This window comes from Psammomys obesus, unplaced genomic scaffold (genome assembly GCF_907164565.1).
Source record: "Psammomys obesus unplaced genomic scaffold, mPsaObe1.curated_primary_1811, whole genome shotgun sequence".
NCBI classification, from domain to species: Eukaryota; Metazoa; Chordata; class Mammalia; order Rodentia; family Muridae; genus Psammomys; species Psammomys obesus.
Genome location: NW_026596162.1, coordinates 6742583 through 6770230, shown reverse-complemented (window position 1 = coordinate 6770230; position 27648 = coordinate 6742583). Strand labels below are relative to the sequence as shown.

Sequence of the window (27648 nt, the reverse complement as noted above, 5' to 3'; positions counted from 1 at the left end):
GGCGGGCTGGGGGCGCGCAGGCCTCCGGGGCCAGGGTCCAGCGGCCCGCCCCCCGGCTCCGCCCCCTTCCCCTCTCCCCGCCCCCGTGGTCCCCCGAGGGCGAGCGGCGTGGGGCGGGGGGGAAACGGCCCGGAGCGGGCAGGGCGCGGCGCGCGCCCGAGGGGGCGGGGAGGCGGGCGACGCACGCGGGGGCGGGGGCGAGTGACTAGCGCGGGCGGCGCGCGGCGCGGCGCAGAGGAAGGCGGCTACCCTGGACAGCGCATCGCGGCCGCGCGGCCATGGTGAGCGAGTGGGGCCGCGAGCCTCGTCCGGGAGGGCGGCGGACGTTGGGGCCGGGGGATGCGGGGCGCAGGGCCGGGGCGCCGGCGGGTTACGGGGCGCGGGGGCGTGTCGGCGCTGTAGCCGGGGCCCAACGCTCTCCCCGAGCCGCCCGCCGAGGGACCCCGCGAAGCCAGGCGCCGGGGCACAAAGGCGGAGACTGTGTGCTGCTGAGCTCGCAGGGAGCCGGTCCTGGGTGGGCGGCGGTGCCGGCCCAAAGGGAGCGGAGGCAGGAGGATTGCCGCGCGTTCGAGGCCAGCCTGGGCCACGGTGAGACACCCAGTCTCAAAAAAACCACCTCCCCGCTAAAGCAAAGAGACTCACAAATCCTGCGTTTGTCTTCAAATCCGAGTTCGTCTTCATTGGTCTTTGTCTTTTCGCCTCCACTTCAGGGCTTGCTAAATACCTAGAGCTCCTGTCCCCTTCTTTGCCCCACCTGACACCAGCCAGCCCAAATTGCCCCCCTCCTCTCACGCCGTTTTAGGGTCACCCTCGCTACTTGGTTGAATATTAAGTCTTAGCACTAGAATTCCAGCCCACCCCTCAATTTTCTTATTCTCCCTACCTCCTTCATTTCATTAAGCATGCTATAATCTGTTTGCTTAGTGTATTGAATGTCTCCCTCATCAAAATGCAAGTTTTGGTGAACAGTCTTTGTTAACAGTGCCTGGCATGCATCATTTATTAAAAAAAAGAAAAAAAAAAAAAAACAGCAAAGGAAAGTACTTTATGCTATGATTCGTGGGAGACAGGAGTCTCCTTGAAGTGAAGCACAAGAACTGTCCCCTTAACAGGGGTGATGAGAATCTAAAGTGCACTGTGGGAGGAGGGGACACAGGGATCAGAAGGTCGGTGGCTACCTCATGCTTCCTCTGCCGCTTGAGTCTTCCGACATCTGAGTGGTCAGAGCCTCTTTAGCACTCACTGGCAGTCTCTCTGGGTTCTGAATCTTTGTCCCAAAATAGACAAGAGATTTTAGTTAGGAAAAAACTTCCCAGAATACTTCAACTCAATGAAACAGCCCATGGGCATTAACCTGAAAGAGCCAAAGTCAAGGGCAAGTGGTACAATCTTTATCCTGTGTTGCTGGGAGCTCCTTTTCGATGAGCATTGTCAAGCCTGTGTCCAGATCAAGCGATGTCACTTTTGAGAGATGGTGCAGAGAGGGAGGGGGGGGTCGCATTCATAAGTAGGTGAGTGACTCTTTCATACCCAGGCCAAGATGTCTCTGCCAACTAGTCTCATTGCAAAAAAAAAAAAAAAAAAAAAAAATGCTACTTAAGTTTCCCTTTCCCCATTTGCACAGTGTGAATGTCTGCCAGTGGTTTGCTATTGGCATAGGGAAGCATGTTTATCATACTCAAGAGACAAACCACCTAATGCATTTACATGAGAAGATTGGAAAAGGAGAGAGTTAACATTGTACAGCCTGCTGGTCCTCAGCTAGTCTCATCCAGCTAGGTATAGAGAGTAAAACTTTTTTTTTTTATTTTAAAACCAATTAAACATAATGATGCCTATTTTTTTTTTTGTTTGTTTGTTTCAGTTCATATTTGCAGGAGATTTTACTGTTAGCATTCTAGCAAAAAGTAAGAAAGCAAGGTTTTGTTTCTTGAGCTGTTTTGTTTTAAGTCAGAACCTCATAGTTCAGGCTATCTTCAAGCTCTCAGTCATCCTGCCTCCACCTGCTGAGTTCTGGGATTACAGGTGGGAACCACTATACAGGCACAATGTATTCTTAAATTATCCAGCTGGGTAAGCTCGGTGCTTTGACTCTTCAGTGAAGGGGCGAATGGAATGTGTTTTAGTTGGGGAAGTGGAGATGCCGTGGTCTGAAAGTCTGCTGGAAATGTGTTAAGTGTGTCTGTGTCACGCATCCATTTATGTTCAGAAAGCAGGGCCCTTCCGTTCAGGGTTATATCTGTGATGTTTTTCCCTGTTGGACAATTAGATATGGACCATTTGACTTGGGGGGAGGTGGAATTGCTAGGAGCAAGTAGAATGGAGACTTTGCGAAACTGTGTGGTCGTCATCAATAGCTCGCCGTACCTCAGAGGTCACATGTTGACATTTACCTGTGTTTGGCTTCAGTTATGAATAATAACATCAGGCTGTCACTAAGGAACCATTCTAATGAACTGATGCTTCCACCATTGAAAATCTAACCATTTAGTAACCTGAGAGGTAGGCTCGTTCTGAAGTTGATGTGGTCTCGTGTCATGCAGGAGTTTGAGTCTCCGCTCCACATTTATGTGATCGCAGGCCAGGATTCTCTTCCATAAAAAGCGATGTTGTGGCAGGATATTGACATGCATGCGCGCAATTCTAGTGTGTGGGGGACTGAAGTAGGAGGGTTTGGAGACTGCGGCCAGCCTGGGTTATCTGCAGGAGTTGAACAGTGACTGTCTCAAAACAGAATATTATACAAGACCATGTACTTTATGAGTCCATTATATCTGATAGAAATACAACCTAAAGCATGTATGTGACTTTCAATTTCTGGTAGGCACATTTGAAAAAGCAGAGACTCTTGAAATACATTTTAACACTTGACCCACCCTGGGCAAGTTTTACTCCCACATGCAACCAATACAAAAAAGTTAAGGAATTTTACACATCTTTTTCATACAAAATCATGCCCTGTGCATGGTGGTTCATGCTTGTTATCCCAGCACTTGGGAGACAGAGGTAGGATTGTGAGCTCAACGCTTCCCTGAGCCATAAAAGAAGATCCTATCTAAAACAAAGACCCCGTCCCCATTTTTTTCTTTAAACTTGTGGGGGTTTTTTGTTTGTTTTGTTTTGTTTTGTTTCTTTAAACATGTGCTTATACTGAAAGCACATGCCAGGTCAAAGTGGCTATATTCCGAACACTCACAAGGCACCTGCTTTGGAGGTCACCCTAATGGACAAACAGCTCTCAGTAGCACACATGCCCAAATTTCTCTCTTATCTCTGAGACCCTTTCCACTCATGAGAACCTGGCTGCCACCTTAGACCCAGCACTGGGCAAATGAAACTGCTCATCTTTCAGCCCCCCCCCCCCCCCCACACACCCCCACCCGCTGGTAATTCCACCGGCTCTCTAGGTTACTGTGTCAGAAATCCGATTCTTGGTCCATTTTTTTTCTTTCATGTTATTTTTGTGTCCAGTATTCTCAAGTTTTTATTTTACCTTTTTTTTTTCACCTCTACTCCAGGCCTCTTCCTGCCATGCTTGCCCTTCCTACAGGTTTCTACCTTTCTGGTCTCTTTGATTTTTAACTTGTTGCCTCTGCTGAGGAATGCCATTCATTCTCTGGGAATCACTGCACTACGAGTCTCCCTGGTCTTCCCCCCCCCCCCCCCCGGTCCTTTCTCATGTTAAATCATAATGGCCTCTATCACTAATTTCTAATATCCACAGAATGATAATTACTTTAAGTGACAGCCTGGTATTAAAATGATCCACTCAAAAAGAAAAGAAAAGGAAATAAGCCACAGAAAGAAAACAATGAAATTGATCTTGGAACGTTAAAAACATTTTTATAACTTTTACTTATCCGAACTTTAGCAAGTCTCTCAAGAAACATGAGTGGCATCAACTAATAACAACAGCCACTGCAGGGGATGACCTCTCACTGCCTGACACTGGGAGAGAGCGCACTCTCCTCTGGGCTGGTGAACAAAGGCACAAAGAAGGGAGCTGCGTAGCAGGTGGCCAGCAAACCCAGCTTCCAGGGCCAGCTGCTAACCCACCAGCGCTGTGCCCCGGTCAGGTCACTCTGACACCGTGTTTACCCACTTGCGAAGTGAGGTTAATCTTTCTCATAAGACTGTTTTTGTGAGCGTCAGACAGGACTCGGACCTGTAGCTGTCGCTTTCCTCTTGAGAGCTCCTCCCTGGAGATTCATGTATCTGTCTTCTTACAGGCCCCGTGGTTAGACCTCCTGTAAGGATGCTCCTGAAAACTGGAGCCCGCCTCCCTTCTCCTCACACACCAGAGCATGACCGCTTACCAATCCGCCCAGTAGATCTTGGCCCCTTCTCATCCTGTGGTGACTAGTGGTGTCCTTTGTCTTTGCGACTCTTACTGAAGGCAAACCTGCCAAGGTCAGGCCCTGCCTGTGTCCTTCAATGATGCACCTCAGAATCAGGTGGTCATCATAGGGATGACGCCTGTGCGTCATAATAAGCACTGAACATTGTTGCATGTTGAGACCCTACTGCGCTTCCTCCGCTTAGCTGAAAGGCCGTGTGAAGGGACAAGTGTCTGCTTTGCAGGGTCACAGCACACTCCTCCAGCCAGGCATGTCTCAGCAGCCAGCAGCTTTTGATCCCCACAGCGCAGCCAGGCCTGTGCCTGGGTTGTATTTAATAAGTGCTAACCTGCCCCTGGGTTTGCATTTCACACTCCTATTTGTGGTCACACTATCACTTTGAAAAGACAAAATCGATAGTTTAGTCATAGGTTCTTACTAAAACCTAAGCATGCATTTCTGTGGTTGGATCTACTAATGTAATTCGTAAAAGAAGCCAGGTTAGATTCTTTCTATACGTAATGAAATTTATAGTGTTAATTTCTTACTGAAATTTTCTTAATATAGACAAAGCCATGATCCATGGATTTTTCTGTGTAACTTTCCACTTTCCACGTATTTGTGGTAGTTGGCCATTTGATTATAACTTAAATACACTGTAGGCTGGGGAGACGGCTAGTCAGTAAAAGGCTGCTGCTATGCAAGCATGAGGACCTGAATCCAGGTTCCTGGGACCACATGAAAATGAACAACCCAAAAGCTAGGTATGGTGCTGAGCACAGTGATCCCAGTGGTACAGGGGCAGAGATAAGATCCGGGAGGGCCGGCCAGCCAACCCAGCTGCCTGGGAAGCTCCAGGTTCAGTGAGACCCTGCCTCTAACCACGGGAGGGGCCAGTTTAGGAAGACCTCGGACATGAGCCTCTGCCCCCTCTGCAGGTGGTGCAACGCCATTCTGTGGCAGTGGGTATTTTGTCTTTGAACTCGTTTAAACATAACCGGGCTTTAATATAGCTGCACATCAGATGTCGTGAAGTTTCCCTAACAAGAAAGTAAATCCTACAGAACTCGGTTTACATCGTAGGTAAGAAAATTGAGTTTCACAGAAGATAAATGACTTGTTCAAGGTCACATATAGAGGTCTAAACTTTCTGATCCCAGCCTCGCTTTCCCCCTATGCTCTAGAGCCTTTTCCGCTGGCCAGTAGGGATGTACTTTCTTACACATTTATAAAAAGTCAACATTTATGGCAACGCAAGCAACTTTCCCGTGTAGTTCCCACCCATGAGTTGCACAGACAGATGGATATGGACATATAGATGCCTGTGAAGGTTGAGCATTCATTCTCCTAAATGCTTCATAACAGAAGTAGCTTGGATTTGGGGTAGTTTTGTTTTTGTTTTCAGAAGTTTTTGAAGTATTTGCAAACACATATTGTAACGATGCTTTATCTCAAGGGTGGTCATTCTAAACACAGAATCTATTTATTTTTCCTAACACCTGTGCACAGCCTGAAGGTCATTTTACACATATTTTTACAAATACTTGTGTTTTCACTATTGCATGAGGTCAGGTGTGGAATACTCTTCTGTGTCATTCTGTTAGCACTAAGACTGTTTTAGGTAGTCAACCTGAATATGTGTGTGTGTGCGCACACACACATGTGCGTGTGTATTTACATATAAAGGACGTAGGCACTGAAGTTTCATTGTTTCCTATAAACAAGAACTGGAACATGAAGTGTTACTTATGTGATAGGAGTGGCCATATAGTAGAGGTAGTAGCTTTCAAGAGACGTCAGGGAGTCACTAGCTTGATTAGAATGGCTGTCATGCTAAGACTGCCAGAAACAACAAGGGTAGCACAAGTTTTATGTCTTAAGAGTTTGCCATTTGCTCTTCATTCCGGTGCTCTAAAGATGTAAATGTGTTGAACTTTCCATGTAATTAAGCAGAACTTAGATCTTTTAGTTTCATAGGTGTTAGACTTGGAGACCCTAATTTAGTTAATACAGTCAGAACATTTATTAGCCATCACACTAAGGAGTTAGATTTAAATTAATCTATGCCTTTAAAGAAGATGAATGTGTTTATAATGCAGAAACATTGTTTTTTGGCTTGGCTCTGCTTTGTTTTGAGACAGGGTCAGTCTCACTTTTTAAGCCAGGCTGTCCTGGAACTTGCCACTCTACCCCCGCCTCCTGAGTGTTGGGATAACAGCTGGTAAGCTGTTTCAAGTATTCACTTCCAGCTGACTTTCTTTTCTGTGTCTGGAAAAAGCTGCAGCCTGTGCCCAGGACCCCTTGCTCCTGTCCTTTCTTAAACTGCCACAGGGAAGGCCCTTCTACACCTACAGTTTTCTGGACTTGGAAATCAAATTCCTTAGCCTTTGGAAAGTCAGCAGCCAATTTAGCAAGAACAGGAGGGTACTTTCAGCACTGGAGAAATGCCTCTCCGGCAGCCTGTCCAGATCGTTTCTAGGGCCCTGTCACATCCTACTCCAGAGGCTGAGCAGTTGTCATTCCTTCTTATTTTCAAGACACTCAGATTCCTTTCTGGCCTTTGGGTTCTGACTCCTAAAAAGAAATGGTATTCATCACAAGTCATTTTACAATTCACAAACTGAAGTCTGTTTCAAATGTGCAAGCACAAAGCAAGAGTAGCATGCTGCTTGAAAGTTCTACCACTGCTGTTAGAATGCTGTCAATTTGCAAATTAGCTTAACTAGCTTCTCAGTTCCTTTCCTCTACATCCCTATATTAGGACTGTCTACAGAGAACGCTAATCTTATCAGCATTTGCCTCCTATAGGCAGAACAAGCACTTTGTGATTGTCCCCTGTCCTCAGTGCAGATTTTGGAATGAATACTTTACTTTTGCTCTTCCTTTGAAGGAATGAAATATGTTCTCTGTGACTGAGTAACTTACTCATTAAGACTGCTTTGAAAGGAGTCTGTGCACTAGGAATCCAAGTGCACACACATTTGAAATCCAGTGCTCTGGAGTTCGAACAAGAAGGGCTACTTCCTGTAAAAATGTTCAGTATCTACTTGAAGGAGTTGGTATCTGTCCTGGGTGATAACTAGGTTGGTTTTGGTCTGTGAGAAAAGACAGTAATGTAAACGTGATAGGAACCTCACAGGTAGACAAAATAACCAGCTAAGGACACAGAAGGTAATGACCCAAGAAGATTGGAGAAACATTGTTCTGGGAGTACTTTGTGGCCACGTGTGCATGAGCTAGAGATGTTTGCAACTATCTCAATTAGACAGTTTATGTTATAAAACCTTATATCCCTATGAAGACAATGTTAAATTTAAATTTCAGGATTTTTCTTTCTCCCTGGGAAGAGTGAAAAAATGTGGGAAGGTTTCATTGTCTCAACTTTGAGGCTACAAGAATTCTATTAAAGTAATTGATGAAAATGGAAACGCTGAAACACAGCTCGCTCACATATGCTTTTTTCAAAAACCATTTTCTTACTGAGTGGTCCTCCCTGTAGATGCATTCATGTCATAGCAAAGTGCCTGCTTTTTGAAAACTACCATGGATTTGAATAACAGCTTTAGGCAATCCAGAGAGCCTCCTGTAATCAGATTAAGCTGCAGCTATCACTCAACCCCCCCTCACATCAAATTGCCTGACGTGAGCTGCCTGATGGTGCTTCGCCTAAGGCCTTAGCCCCTAAAAACACCTGACTAGAAAACACTCCTTCCATTCTCTGCCTTTCCCACTGTACTTTGATTCTTTGCTACTAAACCTAAGATAGCAGATGACTGGATTTGTGTGTTTAGTGGAGAAAGGGAGTGCATTACTTCTCTTGGCTATCAGTTTAGAGATAGTGATAATGAGATATTTAGGAATCTTAGAACAAAGTAAGTGGAGAATGAGAGACTGTTTCTTGGAGGGATTGTTGGAAATAAGTTTTGCAAGTATTGGGACACATAACAGACCAGCCTGGCTGGAGTGAAGTTACTGTGTAAGGATTGGTGGAAGACAAGGCTTGGGAGGGCTTTGAAGCATGCAGCATGATGCGTCTGGGTCGCTGGACAAAGTCTGTACTACCCTCCAGTATGACACGACACTGCTTGGTAGAATGACTCAGTCTCTCCTTGCTTGACTCTCAACCGCTCCTTTCCAAGTAAACTGCATCACACACACACACACACACACACACACACACACACACAGAGAGAGAGAGAGAGAGAGAGAGAGAGAGAGAGAGAGAGTGTGTTAGTGATCAGCCCAACCCTAAAGATGTGAAATTATAACACCACACATTTGTTTGGTGTGTTAGCGTACAGAAACACATTCCAGGATTGTCGGCGTAGTTGGTGGATTGTTTGTTATACTTGTTTACTTTTCTTTATCTCTCTGTACCACTAGTCTTTAAGGGTGAGCATTTACTGCAGACCACAATGGACCCTGCACACAGGGATCACACAGAGAGTACTTGTTTGATAAACAGATTTGTTGGTTTCTCATGTTTGAGGATACCAAGACTTAAGATGATTTCATTAAGATTCTAATTACAAATTCAGAATCTTAAAACAGAGTGCTAAAGTAGGCCAGCTTGCTAGCAGCAGAGGTATCTCGAAAACTGTATTTTGTAATTTGTAACTAGCAAGTGGTGGTCTGTGAGCTTAGACTCACTTTATATCTGTGTTTCTTGTCTTCTACAGATCATCGCTTGTGGCATTGTCTATGTCTGCTTTTCTTGTAACCCAGATGAGAAATTATTCAGGTTTTTTTTTGTTTTTTTTTTTTTTTTGCTTGACAAACATTGTATTAAAGATTCTTAAACTGAGTTTTTCCTGAAAACATGTAGCATTTTAAAGGAAGAAGTCAGGAAAGGAGGATTTACCATATTTGTTTGTTTTATTTTTTGAGACAGAATAATAATCCAGGTTGGCCTTAAACTCACTTAGCCAGCTAGGAGGTAACCTTGAACACCAGACCTTCCTGCCATCACCTCCCAAGTGCTAGAATCACAGACATGTGCCACACCCTTGGCTTGATATTACATATTTGTAAAGAAATCTTGAATTTCCTTTAACTACTTTAAACTATTTTTCATTTGATACTATTTCCTTGAAATTAATTTATGTGACAAATATGATTATTTGCTTCATATTTATTCATATGGTAGGTGTGTCAAAGATTCAAGCTTGTGATAAATAGAAGGGGGAACCAGGTAATAAACATGGACTCTACTAAATACGCCAACTAGCAGTTAGAACGTTAATGGATAAAACTGTAGAGCAAGGTGAGATAGCCGGCATGCTTGGATAGAGGGAAGAGTATGACTAGGAACTGGGTATTTTTGAACCATATATCGTTAGAGAAAAAGTATTTAAAGAATTTTTTAATCCCGGGTCATTTTTTTAGCCTTTTATTTGGTAGGGTTATTCAGAGAAGTTTTGTTTAGATTTGTTTGTTTGTGATTTGGTCTTTAGTGACAGAAAATAATGTACACACTACTCTGAAGAATGTAGAGCCAAGAGTTGCACACACACATGCACAATATAATGCATTAATTTGGAGATATGACTCACATCCTGCAACAGTGATTCCTTACTTTAAGTCATTTCAGAAAGAATGTATCAGCTTCAGGAAAGTGTCGTAAAAAACAAAACAAACAGGCAAAAATTACTGCACCAAAACTTAACTGTCACTTTAGCCATTTGGAAATTCAATATTTGATTTTATTCATTTTAAGAAATTTTTAAATTGTGTTTGTGTCTGTGTGGAGGTGGGAAGGGGCATGTGCACTGTGTGCAGGCACCCGAGGAACCCAGAAGAGGGTGTTGGATCCTCTGGGGCTGGAGTTGCAGGTTGTTGTGAGCTGCTGGACATGGATGCTAGGAAATGACTTGAGTCTTTGCAAGAGCAGTACACATTCTTTTTTAGCTATTGAGCCACTAATTTAAAAATTTTATGTAGATGTGTCCATGAATGTCCAATATCTTAATGGACTTATAAAAATAAAAATGGAAAAAGTTTTCATGGAGTATTTTTGCTGGTACTTATTCTTCCTTCCAGAATTACTTGACCTGTGTGTTAGCAAACTCCTTTTCTAAACAAAATGCTGAAGTAGGCCAGCTTACTAGTGCAGGGGTATCTTGAAAGTTGTATACTTTGTAGCCATCTGTGGGATGTATTGAGCTTATTTGTATTTACGTACTGTGAAAATATATGGTATTTGAAATTCCTGAGACGCGACAGACACTGTAGAAAGAACAGTGTCACACTTCATTTTGTGCCACTGTACAGTTGCTTCTACTTTTCAGTACTTTGGGAGCAACTTTTATCCAGATTGTGTAAAATAGTTTGTGCAGCCGTTTGGGAGACAAAGTTCTGTGATTTTAAGGGATTGGTGTTCTTACGAACTTTCAAGTGCCTTCATGGCTCAGACCTCCTATAAGGAGCAGATAGTGTATACCTATGCCCCCATGGCCAAGCCAAAGCGCAGGAATGGGGACACCTTCCGCATGATGAGAAATAGAGCCCAGAGCCTGACTTCTGGTCAGGCTACCACAGGGAGCAGCACCCTTGGCTCTGCTCTAGCAGTAGCATGGAAAATTCTAAATAGACCACCAGGTGGAGCAAGCAGAAGAGAAAGGGTGGTACAGGTGTCCATCATGACAAGGGTGAGTCGCAGAACAGCGTGGGCATGTGCTGAAGCAGGTCTCCACCCGACAGTGTGGAAACTCCAGACCATTAGAAAGGCTAAAGAAAAACAAAAGTTTAAAATGTTAGGAAATGGAGGGTAGGGCACAGTACGGGCAATTTCTTGACACAAATCATAACATGACATTTAGACTAGTACTGTAGCTCAGGGGTAGAGTGTGCTTGGCGTTGATGAAAAGATACCACAGGCTGATCTTAAAACATAAAAGATGAGGATGGCTAGAAGGGATTGCAATGACCATAACAAAAAAGTAGCATGCAGGATACATGATGGCTGTAAAGCAAGAGGACAAGCAATCCATGGGAAGCCTGGGTTATGATCCTGGAAATAACATCTCACTGAAGAGGAAGCTTTCATGGCATGCTGATAATTATGTAAAGACATACACAAGTCCTACAGAAATGTGGAATGCAGACTTACACCATGTCATATCCATGAACTTGGAAAAGATTAAAAACTGATGCAAGTTCAATAAATATTTTAGGGCAATATGGTAGTTTTCACAGAAAAATGTTTAAATGAATTTCCTAAACCGCATAGCAATTTCACAACTAGATTTTTCCCCTGAGAAACTTTTACTCATGAGCATTAGAAATTTTATATAAAGCAGCATTTCTGTAATAACAGAATTAGAAACAACCTAAAATAGCCATCAGGAAATAAGTAATGTATTAGCTTCCTATGGTAAAATACAGCCCATGGGTGAATGAACTAGACTGGAGTTTTCACCATAAACAGATCTCATCAAATAGTGAATGAGAGAACAAGCTACAGAAACAAGCATGCTGAGCCATTACAGTGTGCGGGAAGCCTCCAAAAGCACATGGCTGCTCACTGTGACTGTCACAGTGTATGAAATATGAAGGTATCAGCATCAGGTCTGTCACAGGTTGGAGAACTGAGCAAAGGGAATGGCAGGTTCCCTACTCATGTTCTTATCTTCATTCTGAGCCTATCAGGGGTTCTCAAGCAGTTGCTGATCTAATTTTAAAATATTTGAAGCAACTGTGACAATTTAAGCCCATACCTAAGGTATATTCTGTGCACATTTGTGTGTGTGTATATACACATGTGCGCATGCGGGTGTGGAGGCCAGAGGTCAACCTCTGTTCCTCAGGACCCATCTATCTTGGTCTTTGAGACAAGGTCTCTCACTGGCCTGAAACACAAAGCAGGCTGGCCTGGCTAGCCAGAAAGTTCCAGGGATCTGTCTGTCCCACCTCCGTAGTGCAGGAATTACAAACAGGCACTGCCATAGCTGGCCACTTTACTGTCTGAGCTGGCTCCCCAACTCTGGTACGTTTTATTCTCTACATTTAAACACATTTACATCTTTCTGCCAAGTTAAACATGGGTTTAAATCTGGGATACCTGTTATGTCTGAGGTCCAAGGTCTGCTCTGAATGAGCATATTTGAGAAGGATGAGTCACAGGCCAGGAAGCTGCCTTTGTCTCCTTAGAACTTAATCTGGCCTCTTGGCAAAATCAACATTGAAGGGAAGTTTTAGAAAACAAGTTAGGTGTGGTGGTGCGCACCTATAATCCTAGCAGTCTGGGAGGCAGAGGCAGGCTGATTTCTGTGAGTTTGAGGCCACCCTGGTCTACAGAGTCCAGGACAGCCAAGGCTACACAGAGAAGCCCTGTCTCAAAGAAAGAAAACTGAACAAGATGGTAAACATTAGGGGAAAGAATAAACTGATTGTTCCCTATATGGAAAGAGAGCAACCAGATATAGAAGCTACTAATCTCATGTTAGCAATAAGAATCTTCCTTGTTGGCACTCATTCCCACAGCATGCTGGGAGTTTGTTTACTGACAGGGAAACCGAGGTAAGCTGTGGAAAGGAGATTTTGTGCTCAAATTGCGTGACATATGTATTTGTGCTTTACAACTTTAAATTCCCGACAGGGAAGTCATGTCCTTTTTCCTTTCTCTTCCAAATTTTCCCACTCAGTGTTGGTTTTGAGAACAGTTATGGCTACCTTCTTCAGCTAAACTCTTGGGAATATGCCCTATGTAGAGCACATATGTAGCATGCAAGGGCCCTGGATCTGATGCCAGCACCAAAAAAATAAAACAACAAAACATTTCAGCTGGAATGTCTTCCTTTCCTGTCACACAAGGCATTTCTTCTTTAATTGTTCCAGAAGACATCACCGTGTCAGGCCAGAGAGGTACTCAGCAGGTAAAAGCACTTGCCGCGCAATCCTGATGACCTGAGGTCAATCCCCTGAGACCATGTTAAGCCGGAAGGAGAAAGCTGTTCCTATAAAGTTGTCATCTGACCTCCGCACAGCAGCAGAGCATGAACATGCCCCAACACACTTATCCCTCCCAACACCTGATAGTGATGAAAATTATAGTAGTAGTAGTGAATTATTAAATTATCCATAAAAATAAGGCCATCACTATTGAGACAGGCTGCTAATTGAAGGATATTCCTCTTCTACAATGCCACTCTTTTTTTAGTATACAGCAACAGTGGAGTTGTAAGGCAGAGACAATGTGCCCCACACTGGGATTTGAAAATGCAGAAGACTTAATGCCTGTTCTTCCATGTCAACTTTGTGTCTAGAGCTGTCATACATAGTTTTACAAACATGTAATTATTTAATCTCCCAGCCATGCTGTTTCAAGATGGAGATTTTCATCTCAGAGAATGAAGGGACCGCTCAGAATGTTTTCCCCCAAGAGCGTGCTCTTCTTCATGTGAGAGCCGTGGCAATGGCTGTTATTTGCAGTGACACATGGTTTGCCCTGCTGTGTCCTCTCTAGTTCAGGTGACCATCTCACACCCAATTCAAAGAGTGTCCCCCAAACCCACACATGGATGGGTGGTGAGAAGTGACATTCCTGCCGACAGCAGCTGCTCATTGCTGTGAACGAAGCAGGGTGGTTTCCTTGCCTAAGCATCGCCTCCCTCGCTTGTCAAAGAGGGGCCACAATGCCTGACCTACAGAGTAGGGAACTGAATGTGAAGGCGGCCTGGGTTATACCCAATACATCATGTGAACACACTGTGGACGCTTTCTTTCAGTGTTATCAGTCTTATGTGCGTCCTATATACAAAGAGGACATAAGTGAGAGTAGCTCTGAAGCTGGGGGGTTGGTACCTTGTCTTAAAGGGAATAAAGTAGAGAAGGTAGGCTCATGAAGACTGGAAGCAGGTAACATGGGACAATTATTTTTTTATTCAGCAGTGAGAAGGACAGCAGATCCTAAGACCATTAGAACACTGAAGGGGCGCCTGACTCATTTGACAGAGATGGTTGCTCTGGCTGGAGATACTCATGGATCCATGCCTGCTTCTAGCCAACAGCAATACCTCTTTGGAAATCAGGATGGTCTGAGACATGAAGTGAGGCCATGGCTTATCTTGGCAGCCCTGGAAGATGGGAATATGCTTGTCTAGGGTAGCATATTTTAATCTACTGTGGAATTACATCTACAAAGCTAGGAACCAAACCCCCAAGAAGGAAATGTTTTCAAAGAGAAGCAGCAGAGTTACAGAAGAACTCTGTAGTTGCCATTTGCTTGGTGGAGGTGAGCCTGCCCTACACCTAATCCTTATTAGGTCCATTTGAAGAAAGAATGTTAGGGGAAGAGTTTTAGGCTCAGGTGAAGGAATTTGTTCTGTCAGCAGAAACATGGTGTGTAGATAAAACAGGAGAGCTGCTAGTTCTACCACGTTTTGAAAGTGTTCATTTATGTTGTTGACAACTTGAATGAAACCATAAGAGAATGCTGGCCAGGCATGGTGACACCTGTCCATAATCCCAGAATTCTGGAGGTGGCGGCAGGAGTATCTCTTTGAATTTGAGGCCAGCCTGGACTACATAGTGAGACCCTGTCTCAAAACAAACAAACCAACCAAAAAACTGAAGAAAATGCTCTAGAGCAGTGCTTCTCAACTTTCCTAAAGCTGCCGTCAGTTAACACAGTTTCTCATGTAGTGGTGATCCCAACCATGAAATTACTCCATTGCTACTTCATCCTTGTAATTTTGCTACGGTGTGAGCCCTGATGTAAACACCTGCTCTGTAGGCTATCTGAGGGGTCAGGCCCCGCAGGTTGAGAGCCGCTGCTCTGGAAGCTGAGGTAGTCTAGACATCACTGCATAGGTGCACATGTATCTGAAATCTCATACTCAGTAGATCTCTACCTCTGTGGAATAAGGGGGGAGGGAGGGAGGGAGAGAAGGAGCTGAGAGAGGGATGGAAGGAGGAAGGGTCAGACCACTAACAAGGTGGGGGGGTGCTTCTAGAACTGATTGTCTGGAAATAGAGAAGCTAAGCTGAATGTCTTCTCTCCAAATCGCCCAAGAGCCTTCATGTGGAAGAGAAGTGCTAGTTGTGTGTGACTCCAGGGGGAAGAAGTGGGATGTACAAGCCATGGCTGGAAGGGGAAAGAATGAGGCTCTCGGTGAACAAGGAACACTGCAAATGGAATGTGCAGCTGGGGTTTTCCTAGTAAGTTGGGGAAATAGCATCAGCTCTTTGGTAGGAAGAAGTTACTTCCAGCTTTGGGAGGAAGTTGAATTAGACATCTGTAAATTATCACTGCCATATACAGTTCCCATTTTCATCTGGGGTTCTTAATCACTTCAGAGCCAGTGAGATAGCTCAGCAGGTAATGGCACTTGCTGCCAAGCATGATGACGTGAGCAGGATTCCTGAAGCCAAGTGGTGGAAGGCGAGACCTGACCTATGCACACATACACCATAAATCAACTTACAAAATTATTGACAAGTCACTCCTTTGTGAGCTCATCTCTATCCATAACAAAACTATGTTTCACAGCTAATTTTTAGGCTTTTGTAGATGTGTATAGAAAGGAAAGTCTTATGATAAAAATTTGACATTTCATTTTTTAAAGCTATTGTTTGAAAGGCAAGTTTAAGAAATGAATAAGTATTATATTTCCAAAACTTTCCTATTCCTGGCTTGTTGCAGACAAATATCTTTTTGTTGGTTAAAATATGAGAGACTTAAGATTTAAGCTGTAGAAATAAACTTAAGAGATTACTATATAATGTGTTTGTTGTAGTTAATAATTGTATACTTGAAAATTTCTAAAAGAATAAGTGTTTTAATACAAAAAAGTGGTAAGGGAATTTATAACTTGGTTTGATTTGGCCATTTCGGAAGTGTATGTATATGTTAAAATATGCCGTACACTATTAACATGCAACTTTTATTCATCAATTGTAAATTAATTCAAAATATAAATCTGAATGTGAGAATGAAACATTTTGCAGCAGCTACTTGTGCTGTCACAGGAAGGAGGTATAGCTGAGAAGCTGAAATCCAAGACCACGGAGCTTTCACCCGGAGTCCAGAGAGGAACCTGGATCTGTTGATTCCTATTCTGGCACTTCCTGCCTTGTCATAGTGAAGCACAGTGTCATAGCGAAATATTCATTTTTAAGGTTTCTGTGAAACTGGGAGAAGCCGTGTAACTAAGTAGCAGTTTGTTTCGCATATGAGACTTTGCATGCCCCATGCATCCTAACTTCCCATTAAATGCATGTCGTATGGGTTTAACAAAAATAGGCTTTACTCCGAGTGATGTTATCCTAGGTGGAAGTAAGTACTGTTGGCATGGTCCAGGGGCTTTCTTTGAAGCCAAGTGACTCTTCCATCAGAGGAGTTTAAAGGCTGGAGAACAGTAGACTAAGATGAACCATTTGGTGAAAAGCGACTGCACAGTGTGCACTTCGAAGCCCTCTGTGGCTGTCACCAGGCGCTCTCCCGGTCTTTGAGTAGACAGTGAGATTGCAGGCATGCAGTGTGGTGGACAGCTGCCTCCCCCAGAGCCTGCTTCTCCAGCGCAGCAAAGGGGGCTCTCTGCTTAAAATCATTTTCCAGTTATGCAACAGTGGAGCACTGTAGCCCCAGGCACTCTTCACCTGTAAATTGATCACTTCTGTGCTTCCTGTGAGAGTCTCAGAAGACGCCTGTCCTGGCGGCCCACCCCCCTGACCTTTTTGCCAGGCTTGCTGCTGGCTGCCACCGCCAGTTACATTTTCAACGCTTGGGCTGTTTCGTTAAAGCTATGCAAATTAGTTAGAATTTCTCTTTCTACTCCAGCAATAATTTGAGAAAATATTCAATCTAATGTCTCCTTCTTTGACTCTTCTAATATGCCTAAACCCAACATGCATTTTCTTTACCCAATCAGATAGAAACGTCAAGTCCTTGCTTCTCTAGAGGCTGATTTTGGCTCCTATTGGAGCAACAACTAGAACACTTGATGGGGCTGAGATGGCACCAAGGGAGCACCCTGTCCTGAAAACATCTCTGCTGAAGGAAGACCAGGCAGGCTTCTCCCTCCCCTCCCCTGCCCTGTCCAGCACTTGTTGATGTCCTCTCTTTTACAAGGTCGAAGGAAAACAAAACATTACAGAGATTTCACAGCTGCACTAACCACAATTGCGCATGTGCTCTAAATGACACAGTTCTTACAAAAGGAAAGTAAGTTTTGAGAGTTGAAATTAGATGAAGAATTCTATCTAGAATATATTTTAAAAGCCATAAGATGATGGCATATCAGTGGGGGTACTTTTGAGTGTATTTTGTAGAAATTGGATAGTTTCTAGTGGTTCCTCTAGGGGACAGACTGAGGCAGATACTTTTAAAAAGGGATCTGGTTATACTCTCGTGTACATGTGGGTTTGAGCAGCTGGGTTTTTCCTTAATTTTTATGTTGCATTTATAACATTCAGATATGGCGGGGTGGGCTTGAGACTGACTTCACTGAGCACTTTCCTTTCTCGACAGTGTGCGGGAGAGTGATGGGATTTGGCAGTCCGCTGAAGGCCCTGCACAGCCGTCCTTTGTTGCTGCCGTGGCCCACACCAGTGCTAATGAGGCCACAAATGTCCTCTTTGAGGTGGGAGGGCCCCCTCTTCTCCTCATTTCTAAGACAGGGAGAGCAGATCCAGGGAAAGACTGCATGTGGGAAACTGATTTGCCTGTGGGATTTGGGAACAAACTTATCAGGCATTTCGTGGTAATCAATCTCCCTCAATCTCGCCTATCAGTTATGTCAAGGTTCCTTTTGTGCATTTTGCATTTTTTGTTTCAAAATCCTTGATAATTTTGTGTTTACTGCTTGATAATGTGTGGTCAGCAATATCTCAGGGTCAGTTCTTGTGTGAATCTGGCATTCTTCCCACCTGCTTTGAGACTGGGAGAAAAGAGGGGAGAGGATGGGAGAACAGACACCTGTTAGCATGCCTCTTTAAAACTCTAGCCAGAGAGGGCCTCAGAGCACGCTGAAGGACTTCTACACAGTAATTTTACAAAGTAGCCTCCAGAGGCTGAAAAGAGGCATAAAGTGATAGTGTTTAATTAGGATCATTTCATTCCACAAACTGCTTTCTACTGCCTAATGAGTAGAAATATTGATAGTGAGAAAAGGGTAGTATTTCATTAATGTGCTCATTAGAAGGCATCAGAACAGTAACCGAGAGACAACCAGGGCAGGATTTCTGATGTTGCTGATTTCTGAAAATGGGGATCAAAGTCTTGCATTTATATTATTTTGACAATATGTTGGCAAAGCCATGTATAGCTCATAATAATTTTGTCTTCTGCTTCCATCATCTCTAGCTCGACACTTGTCATCATCTTCTTCCCTCCCTCGGGGTCATATCCATTGGCCCCTCCTTACAACTGATTCACTGGTGCTGAACAAATGGAACATGAACTGTTAACACCCTTATGATGTTAAATACTGGAGGTTGAGTACCTGCAGTTAGCTTGCAGCACTCTGTCAGGGGCCAAGGAGAAGCAACCTCTCAGGGTTTGCACCCGCAGCCCAAGCTTTATTCTGCCTTTGGTGATCTGCTGTCCTTACAATAACCACCAATGCTGCTCTCCCTTGATGTATAGATGGAAAAACTAAGGGAGAGGTGTAATGTTCCTTCCCTTCTAGGAAAGACTGCAGCGAGGGTCAGCTGTCACTTCAGTGCAAACAGAACGATGTGTCCCTAGGGTTTCATTCAGCAGGGCTGGAGCCTGTTCCTGAACAGATACACACTAGACTAACCACATGGCTCTCGGGTTCACTTGTCAGATGTAGCCGTTTAAAAATACATCTTTTGACTTTATAAACAATGTATTGAAATGCTGTGGATATCTTTATAATATATAGCTCTATCTAGAAATAATACACATATGACCTTTGCTTGTAAAATGAGGACTAAAATCTGACCCACGTTTTCCCATGCACTCGTTGGAAGCCTTGCTTTGTCTCGTTTTCAAAGGGACAGCACTTGTCCATGAGAAGTGCTGACCGGCTTCCCTCTGCTCAGCACTTGAGAACCAGAGCACACGCACACACAATCTCCATTTATTGCTGCTGCTCCTTGTGAAAGCGCTCATTCTTCCCGTGTCCTAAGTTCAGAAACTGGCACCATTCTGGCTATTCTGAGTTCAGAAATCTGGCTTTGGCTTAATCTCCGAGGAGTCTTACATTAGCTTAGCACTTCCTGGGGAAGCAGAGGCTGTAATGGCTATGACAAAGATCTTGGCCTAGTACAACTGCTCTCTGTGAAACTGGGGCTCCTTGCTTAATGTGTAGTGGATTTCATTTTACTCAGTTAACATTAAGGCAACTTATTTAAACTGATTTCATTGTTTATGCTCATTGTGCACAGTATGTTACATAAGGACACTTCCACATAACCATGTGTCCCCGCACTGAGCACGTCCCCCTCGTCCTCCCTCCTCTCCTTCTTGCCCACCTCCTCCTCCTCTTGATTGACTTTCTTCCCCTAGAGTTTCACCTCTATTTCTTCATCATAAAGCAGAGACAGTTTGACATATCTATATAAAATCTACCAACCACAATGAGAAAAAATATTAATATTTGTTCTTCTAAGATTGGGTCAGTTTGCTTAATAGGATCATCTCCAGTAATATCTGTTTTCTTGTAAACAACTTTGTTTTCATTATTGCTGGGAAAATTCATTCTATACATATTCTGTGTGTTTTTAAGTGTTTTTAATTCTCCTGTTTTTGGACACCGAGGTAGGCTCTGTAGCTTAGCTATGTGCTGAAGTAAACATCAGTGTTCCCAGATTGCTGCGATAAGCTGACTTAGAGTCCTTCAGGAAGTCCCTAAAGTCGTGAAGCTGGGTCACAGGATGGATCTGCCTTTGTTTTGTTTGGTTGAGGGCTCTCCATACTCCTGCAGTGGTTGGACTAGCTTACCCTTCCACCAACAGTGTATCTGTTGTTTTCTTAAAGACCATTCTGATTTGGGTGAGAGGGACCCTCAGTAGGTTTTAATTTGCATTTCTTTAATAGCCAGGGAAGAACCATGATTCTAGATTGACTAGACAGAAACTAATTTAGTATATTAATTTTTATGACATATACTTAATAAAATTCCAATGAAATATATTTAATAAAATACCTGTAGCCACTGAGTTAATACATATATCATTTAAGCCTTAGGAGTATATTTTCAAGTCCGTGTTCTGTTCTCAGAGTGCAGTGTCTGGCCACCCCATCAATCTACCTCTTTGGCCTGAATACAGCTCAGAACATTGCGTGGGTCTTGTGCAGGGCGGATGGTCCCACCAGTTCACAGGGATGGTGGAAGCCAGGGGGAGAAGCCAGCTCTCCCCCTCCAGCACATGAAGATAGAACAGACGGAGAGCTACATGCAAGCCCCGGCGCTCTGGAGAAAACTGTTCTTTAAAGCCCGTTATTGGAAGTATGCTAGACATTGATGGCTATAAAGTCCTGAATAAAAAAGACGAGGAGCCGTGGGCATTTGTTTAGCAGCATGGGGCTTGCCAAGAATCTAGAAATCCTTGGGTTAAGTTCCTAATGCTGTTTAGAGTTTGCCTGGCTGGCAGTTTCCATTCGACATGATGTCTAACATTTAGCACAGCCTACTGCTGCAGCATCGCTCTGATGCTTTGCTGGAGGCTTTCCAGTGGCTCTCTCTCCTCTCTGATCCATTCTTCACTTTCCAAAAACAAATTCCTAATGCCCAGTCCTTATGCTGTCAAACCTGCCAAGAAGAATGTTGTCAAAGGGAAAGGTCACAAGTGGAGCCCCATAGTTCAATAGCCCCAGTCCTGGGGTGACAGGAGACCTCATTCATTAAGAGAGGCATTCCACAAATGCTATGGAACTCCTAGCGTGTGCCAGACAAAGAGGCTTTTGAGCAGTTTGGGAGAAGGGAAATGCAGAGGAAACAAAATGCACTTAAAAAGCTGCCTGCCGGGGTCTAGCCCCGGGTGAGGTCAGGGCCTGAAGAAGTGTTGATGCAAGAGAGATGAGGGAGGAATGAGTCAGGCCTGGGGATCGGGAGGAGTTTTATATCCTGACTGACTGGCAGTCTGGTTGCTTCTTTATTTATGCAGAACTCAGTAGGCTGGGATAGATAAACGCATGTTGCTCCAAAACATACATCATATCATTTTTGTCCATGGACATGTATTTTAACTTCTGCTTGGTCTAAGTTTAGTCATCATTGGTAAACCATGACAGAACAGAATATCTTTCACAATCATTTCCATCATCAACCCCTCAACCCAACTTTTAAGAATATTGTAGTTTCAAGGGCATATTTTTCCAAAGCATGACAGCCTTTCTCAGGCTGATAGTTCTTACAGTTTCAAGGGCACTAGGCAGAAAGAAAATCTCCAAGCCAGCCTGAATAGATTGCCATGTCCCAAGCAGTGCATTATCAACTTTTAATAGTCAGAATGTTAATTGCTATTAGGCCCAAAAAAGTCTTCAAGCCAAAGATGCTGGAGTTATTATTCAGTTTCTGCCATAATACAATGTTTATATTTTATGTATTTGTAGAGTTCATTCATATGTCTAACCTTGGTATTTTTTTGTTCCTTGGTTGGTCATACAACACCTCAGTGGCCCTGTATGTGTTCACTTTTTCTACGGGGGGGGGGGTCCTTAATACTTTATTCTTTTATCATTTATCCACATCATTCTTTGTCCATTATGAAGAGGCTTTTAATTTGATCTGCTGCCAACTTCTCTAGCCTACAGAACAGTTTATCTTTTAAAGTTTACTTTGTTCTGATTATCTTGTTCCTTAGTAAGTTCAGGGACAGATGTTCCAAGAGCATCTTTGAGTCAGATCCCCATAAGATGATGTTGGGCATACTTACTTGAGTCACAATCTCTAGGACATAAGCAAGGCCTTCAAGTAAGGCCAGATAAGGATATCTCCCTAGAAGCAGGAGGGGTAGGGTGGTAAGGGCATTCCTGGGGAGGCTTAGAAGCAGTACTCCTGGGAGAGGGTGTAAATGATTCATAAGAAATTTCAATCCAATATACACAAGTTGTACAAATAATAAAAGCCCCCGGCAAGCATGGTCACCTGGAAATCAAGGCCAAAAAGTGGGAGAATGCACTATCTCAATTGCATCACTTGGCTCAGCTTTGCTGGAGCTTTGTCAAACAGCTGTGCTGGCTTATTCCCATTAGATGTGGCTGTGCCAAGAGGCATCCAGGCATCAGCAAGCAGAATCCTTGCAGTGGCACAGAGGAAGCATACGATGCAGCCGGATCACTCTGGTAACAGTCATGCCTAGGACAGAGTGCACATGGGGACATGGACACAGGGAAGGTTGTGAAAAACAGATGGAGGTCACTGAACTCTGGCCCAGCCAGCCAAAGGAGTTGATAACAATTGTGTGATCTAAAATTCTCCAGCTTTTATGCCAAGTAGGAATGCTAGTTTCTGAGCCAAGCATGTAGTGTTCATCTAGAATTCCAATTCTCAGGACACTGAGATGAGGGGACTGCAAGTTCCAGGCCAGCCTGCACTGCCTAGCAAGACAGTGCCAAAAAGTTCCTCTCATAATTACCAATGAGCTTCAAGGAGCTGGGGTCCTTTGCATAGGATATCCCTTGGTTTGCCTTACTGCAGTCCCCTGAGTGGTATGGAGAAAGGATAAGAATCTTGAGGAGGCGCCCAACATGCTCAGTGTTTGACAGTCATGCTGAGCCCTGGGCATAAGGTAAAGATCTCACGTTCCACAGTCCCATGTCTCTGATGGGACACATTTTCCCCGAGTTCCCTACAATATCAGCTCTGGCTTGAGGCTCTTGGGATGTTTCTGGCATTGGAGTCACACCCCATTTCCTGACTTGCTGTCACTAAATTCTTCAGCATTACTATATTTGGAAACAAATAAGAGAAGAAAAGATGTTTATACCCTTCACTCACACATAATCATGCTTTGTGGTCTTAATGTGCTTGTTTGGGAAAGTGGTGAGCTTTTGGTGAAACCGCCTATTCTATCTTTAAACCATTCTGCAAAACTCTGCTAACAATACAGAAGAAACACCAAGATCCCGAATCACCATTTAAAATACAAGATAACGCCACTGTAGAAAAACACTGAAATCTGTAACATAGAAGCAGCGAGGCAGCACAGCAGGCAGAGATGCTTGCTGCGGAGCCTGACAACCTGAGTGTGATAGCAGGGCCTGCATTCCCACAAGCTGTCATCTTGTCCTCTGTCCTCCACACACATACTGTAACGTGTGTGTTCACACCTGTAAAATGCCTAAAACAAAAGATAAAAGTGTGGAAGAGGGGAAGTGGAAAGAAGAGGAAGGAGAAGCAAGACAAGATTTTTAGTCCTTTATTTAGAGCAGCAGGACACACAGGGATCATGTCTTCAGCCCCCTGCCTCTGCTTCCACAGAATGGCTCTTACTTATGATGGTAATGGCCAAATGGAGTTTTCTCTGAGGTACCCCTGGTCTAGTGAGGCTCTCAACATGTGGCACTCTTCCGGGAAACCATGGACTTCAGGAACAGACCAGGAGAGAGCCCCCATTTGAGACAGCAAGTCTGACTTGACCTCCAGCTGGTGCAGCTAGGGATAAATGGCAGAGAACGAAGTTCACTCTTTCTGGTCTCTGGTTCCCCGAGTGCTCGCAGAAGCCAGTGGCTAGGCTGAGGGTATTTCAAGAGAGCTGCCGAGGTTTCTGTAGTCATACAGTGGAGCTGCTGGATGGGACACCACTCCTCCAGGTGCCCTTCATCCTAATGGAGGAGTAGGAGCAGATTTTGGCCAGGGCTTGTAGCTGGTCAAGGTGAGGTGAGCATGGAGGTAGAGGTGGCATGAGGGGTACTGAGTTAATAGTGGACAGGACTGGGTGGGGAGCCCAGCTTGCTTAGGGTATGCTGGGGTGGGGCTCTTCAGTTAGATTCACTTATGGTATTCATGGCCTTCTCTAAACTCAACCTCCCATGTGGCATCGTTTTTCTTTCACTTGAAGACATCTTCAGCGTATCCTGAAGTGCAGTCCTGCTGGCTACAGACTCTCCCTTATGTGTATGTGCGCGTGTCCTTAGTTTTGAAGGATACCCCCTCCCCGTGGTTCTCAAGCAAACACTGATCTGCTTTCTGCCACCGTAGTATTCTCCCAGCATTGCCTGCATTTCTTCCATATGAGCCACTAGAGACCCTGATCATCAGTGTTTCCCAACTGAGCTGTACCTCAGTGTGCCTGCACCCGTGACTCTCCTGAATGTCCTTCCTTCTCCCCTTTGAGACAATGTCTAGAGGTCCAGAATTCAGCAGGGGCCTCATCTCTTCCTGGTGTTTCTCAAGGACGGCTAAGTTAAAGCCTTCGCTAGTACAGTTCTAACAGCCTCCTAACATTTTCATCCCAGGAGTCAGGAGTTACTCTCTAGACTGAGAGTTCGGTGAAGACAAGGACCGTGCACCCTGACTTTGCACTGGTCAGTGTGTCACAAAGGATGGAAGACCAGGTTCCCTCTATTCCTTATTCTTTTCTGCTCTTCCTTCCTGTGTTCTGTTTTATTTCCACATTGTAAGTAAATCTCTGCAAATTTACAGCAACTATGAGTTTGTACCTACTAATTGGAGTTTTCTTAGCTCTGCAAATTTTAGAAAATGGATTTTGAACCTTAGCAAACAAACTGAAAAAGTTTAAACATTTGTCCATGATGTGGCAACTGCCGTGAGTCCATCTGTGAGGTTAGCGCCCTTCTCTGTTGAAGAATGGGAGGCCCGACACTAACCACTTACACCTGTTCTACCAAGGTGCCACTTCACTGTACTTTCTCAAATTCGTCCTTCTCCCAAAATGTTCCACATGGGAGCCATACAAGTTTTTACAAGCTTGATTTAGCCAAAATGCCTTTTACAGAGACGTTATGAAATAAGGAAGATAAAGTTTCTACCTCACTGGCTGGCTATAGTGGGTGCTCATGAATGCTGTCGACTCTGCAGCCTCCCTCTGGAGCTTCCGCAGGGACCTTGAAGACCCATTTTTACTTGAGATTTCAGGATCAAAGAATGAATAGGACTAGGTCTCAACAGCTGGACTCAGTCACAAATGTACAGGTCCTCTTCCCAGATGCCAGAGCATCCGTCCTCTTCTCTGAGCCTGACCTGTCTGAGTGACAGAGCATTTAGAAGCCATGACTGCAGTCCACGTTGACTTTGGAGCTCATTCTGTGTGAGACATCATGCCCAGCTGCTGCCAAAGTCATCTGAGATTCCTTCCCAGAACCCTGGATCCTGTCTTCATCTCCCATTGCTTGAAGGAGGCAGGGCAGGGGCTGGTTTCCAGACCTTTGTAGTAGGGATAGGAGATGTGAGCATCCATTCTGAGAAGACAAGCAAGTGCAAGAGGGAGGTCACGGTGGCAGCCAGTGTGTTCACCTTAAGATGCTTATCGACAACCGCCTAGCCCCAATCTGAGTTTGTATGACAAGAGTTAATCCAAGACAACCAGGTTAATTAGTGCTGATGTAATAGAAAAATAGCTCCAAGCTCACTTTCTTTCTGGACTGGAAAAGCAAGTAGGTTTGGCTCTGTGAAGCACATTGCTGCTGAGTCCCTGTTTAAAACTGATTCTGTCCCACAGTCCCAGACTCTCCATTCCCTACAGCAGCTTTTCTTACAACCATGAAAGCTGCTTACAGAACAGCTTTGCTTCTAAGCATTTTAGAGGTCAATGGAATTGAGGAAAGTGACCCCATGTGTCTGAGTCCACAATCCATTTTGGGACTCTTCTTACCCGAGGAAACACAAAGAGTGATTGTTTTCACCACAGTCTTTGCAAGTTAGTCACAGCAAGTCTGCAGTTACATGCCCTGAGGCTGATACCCTCATAGATCCAGTAGCTACAGGTTGGTGGTGCTGGCTTGAGAGTTTAAAAAAGAAAAGGCTGCTTAATTTTCCCTCTCTTTCAGGAGCACCTGAAGGCCCTTGATGATGAAGTCAATGCTCTTTTGGACAACATGTTTGGACCAAGAGGTGAGTGGGCTGCTTGGAAACATACAGGGAGAATGCCATTTACATGGAGGAAAGGATAGTTGTCCCTGGGGTTCTGAGAACAGTACAATGCCTATCCTTATGGACTGTAAACTGCCTTGTACTAGGTGCTCCTTTCCCAACATGGCAGAAGCCCCCTTTCTTCTGCCCCACTGTCTCCTGGGATGAGGGGCAGATGAAATGCAATGTTTTCCTCCAAGGTATCAGCTGTGAAGCCTAGTAGTCCCTTTGCTCTCATCACCCATCAGCCTCTAGTCACAGTCTGATTTCCTCATTCACATGGATAAAGCCACTCCAGACATCTTCTGACTCTTCAAATACATAAATTTGTTTTATTTGCTATTTCCCTATGCTTTGGAATTTCTCTCTGCTATGTCTCCCGCTCTCCCCTTCTGGTCAGTTCCTACTATTGCAGATGCCAGCTGAAAGAGACCAGTCTTTCTTGGATGGCTTCCTCTCTATTGCACTTCATGACTCCTGTCTCCTCATTTCTCTCCTGCACAGGCTTCCCAATGGCCACTTGTCTGTCTATTGAGAACAGGAGCCATGACTTGACTGTCCATTTATTGCTAGGGTGTAAACAGCTCTGGGAACAGAGGAACTGATTATTTTTGACTAGATGAAGTCTAGACAGAGGTTTTGCTTCACTTGAGCCTGGTTGTGGGAAATCCTTTGTTCCTTACGACTGTGAAGACAAGAGGGGAGACCGAGGTTTTCCTTCTCACAACTTTATACAAACTTGGAGATTATTTGGACCATTCCCCAGTTTCAGATGAGACAGTGAAACCTGTTGGAAGTGAATGATTTTTGTTGTTTTAATAGAAACTGTGTAGTTTGAGGGGGTTCTCTACTCTTTCCCCTTGATGAGCCATTGTGGTAGGCCAGTGTGTCTGTCTGGAACCTCTGCCCTCCCTGCTTGTACTTCTAGTGAAGTGGGGGAGGAATTAGCCCAGATTGGAGAGCATAGCTCTTGCAGAGGCAGGATGCCGCAGGATGCCACAAGCGCTGTGCTTTCTTGGGACCATGGCTTTCTGTTTGATTCCTTCAGCAGAGAGTTAAACATTGATCTCTGAACTAAGCTCACGCTGAACTTTGCTGTCACTATCGGTGGGCACTGGAGTTAATGTAAACATGGGGTCATGTGGAGGAAAGGATTGCAGTGGTTTGCCCTGCTCCATAGCAGGGAGAGTATAACATTCACAATCTGATCACTGAATTGTTACTACAGTCACACCAAGAATTCTTGTCCCTTCCTTAAAGTGTGTGCCACGCCTAGTGACTTGAGAGGCATCTGCAGCTTTTTCTGATCT

General features: G+C 44.3%; 1 protein-coding gene across 1 annotated transcript in view; it reads left to right on the top strand.

Moving 5' to 3' along the window:
• The first annotated feature begins 214 nt into the window (after window positions 1–214).
• Elovl2 (ELOVL fatty acid elongase 2) overlaps window positions 215–27648 on the top strand; it is a 40036-nt gene continuing 12602 nt past the window's right edge. Inside the window, exons 1-2 of the mRNA XM_055595221.1 lie at window positions 215–281; window positions 26257–26320. Of these exons, the coding sequence (XP_055451196.1) occupies window positions 279–281; window positions 26257–26320 (67 nt within the window). The 5' untranslated portion in view covers window positions 215–278. The remainder of the gene's footprint in view (window positions 282–26256; window positions 26321–27648) is intronic.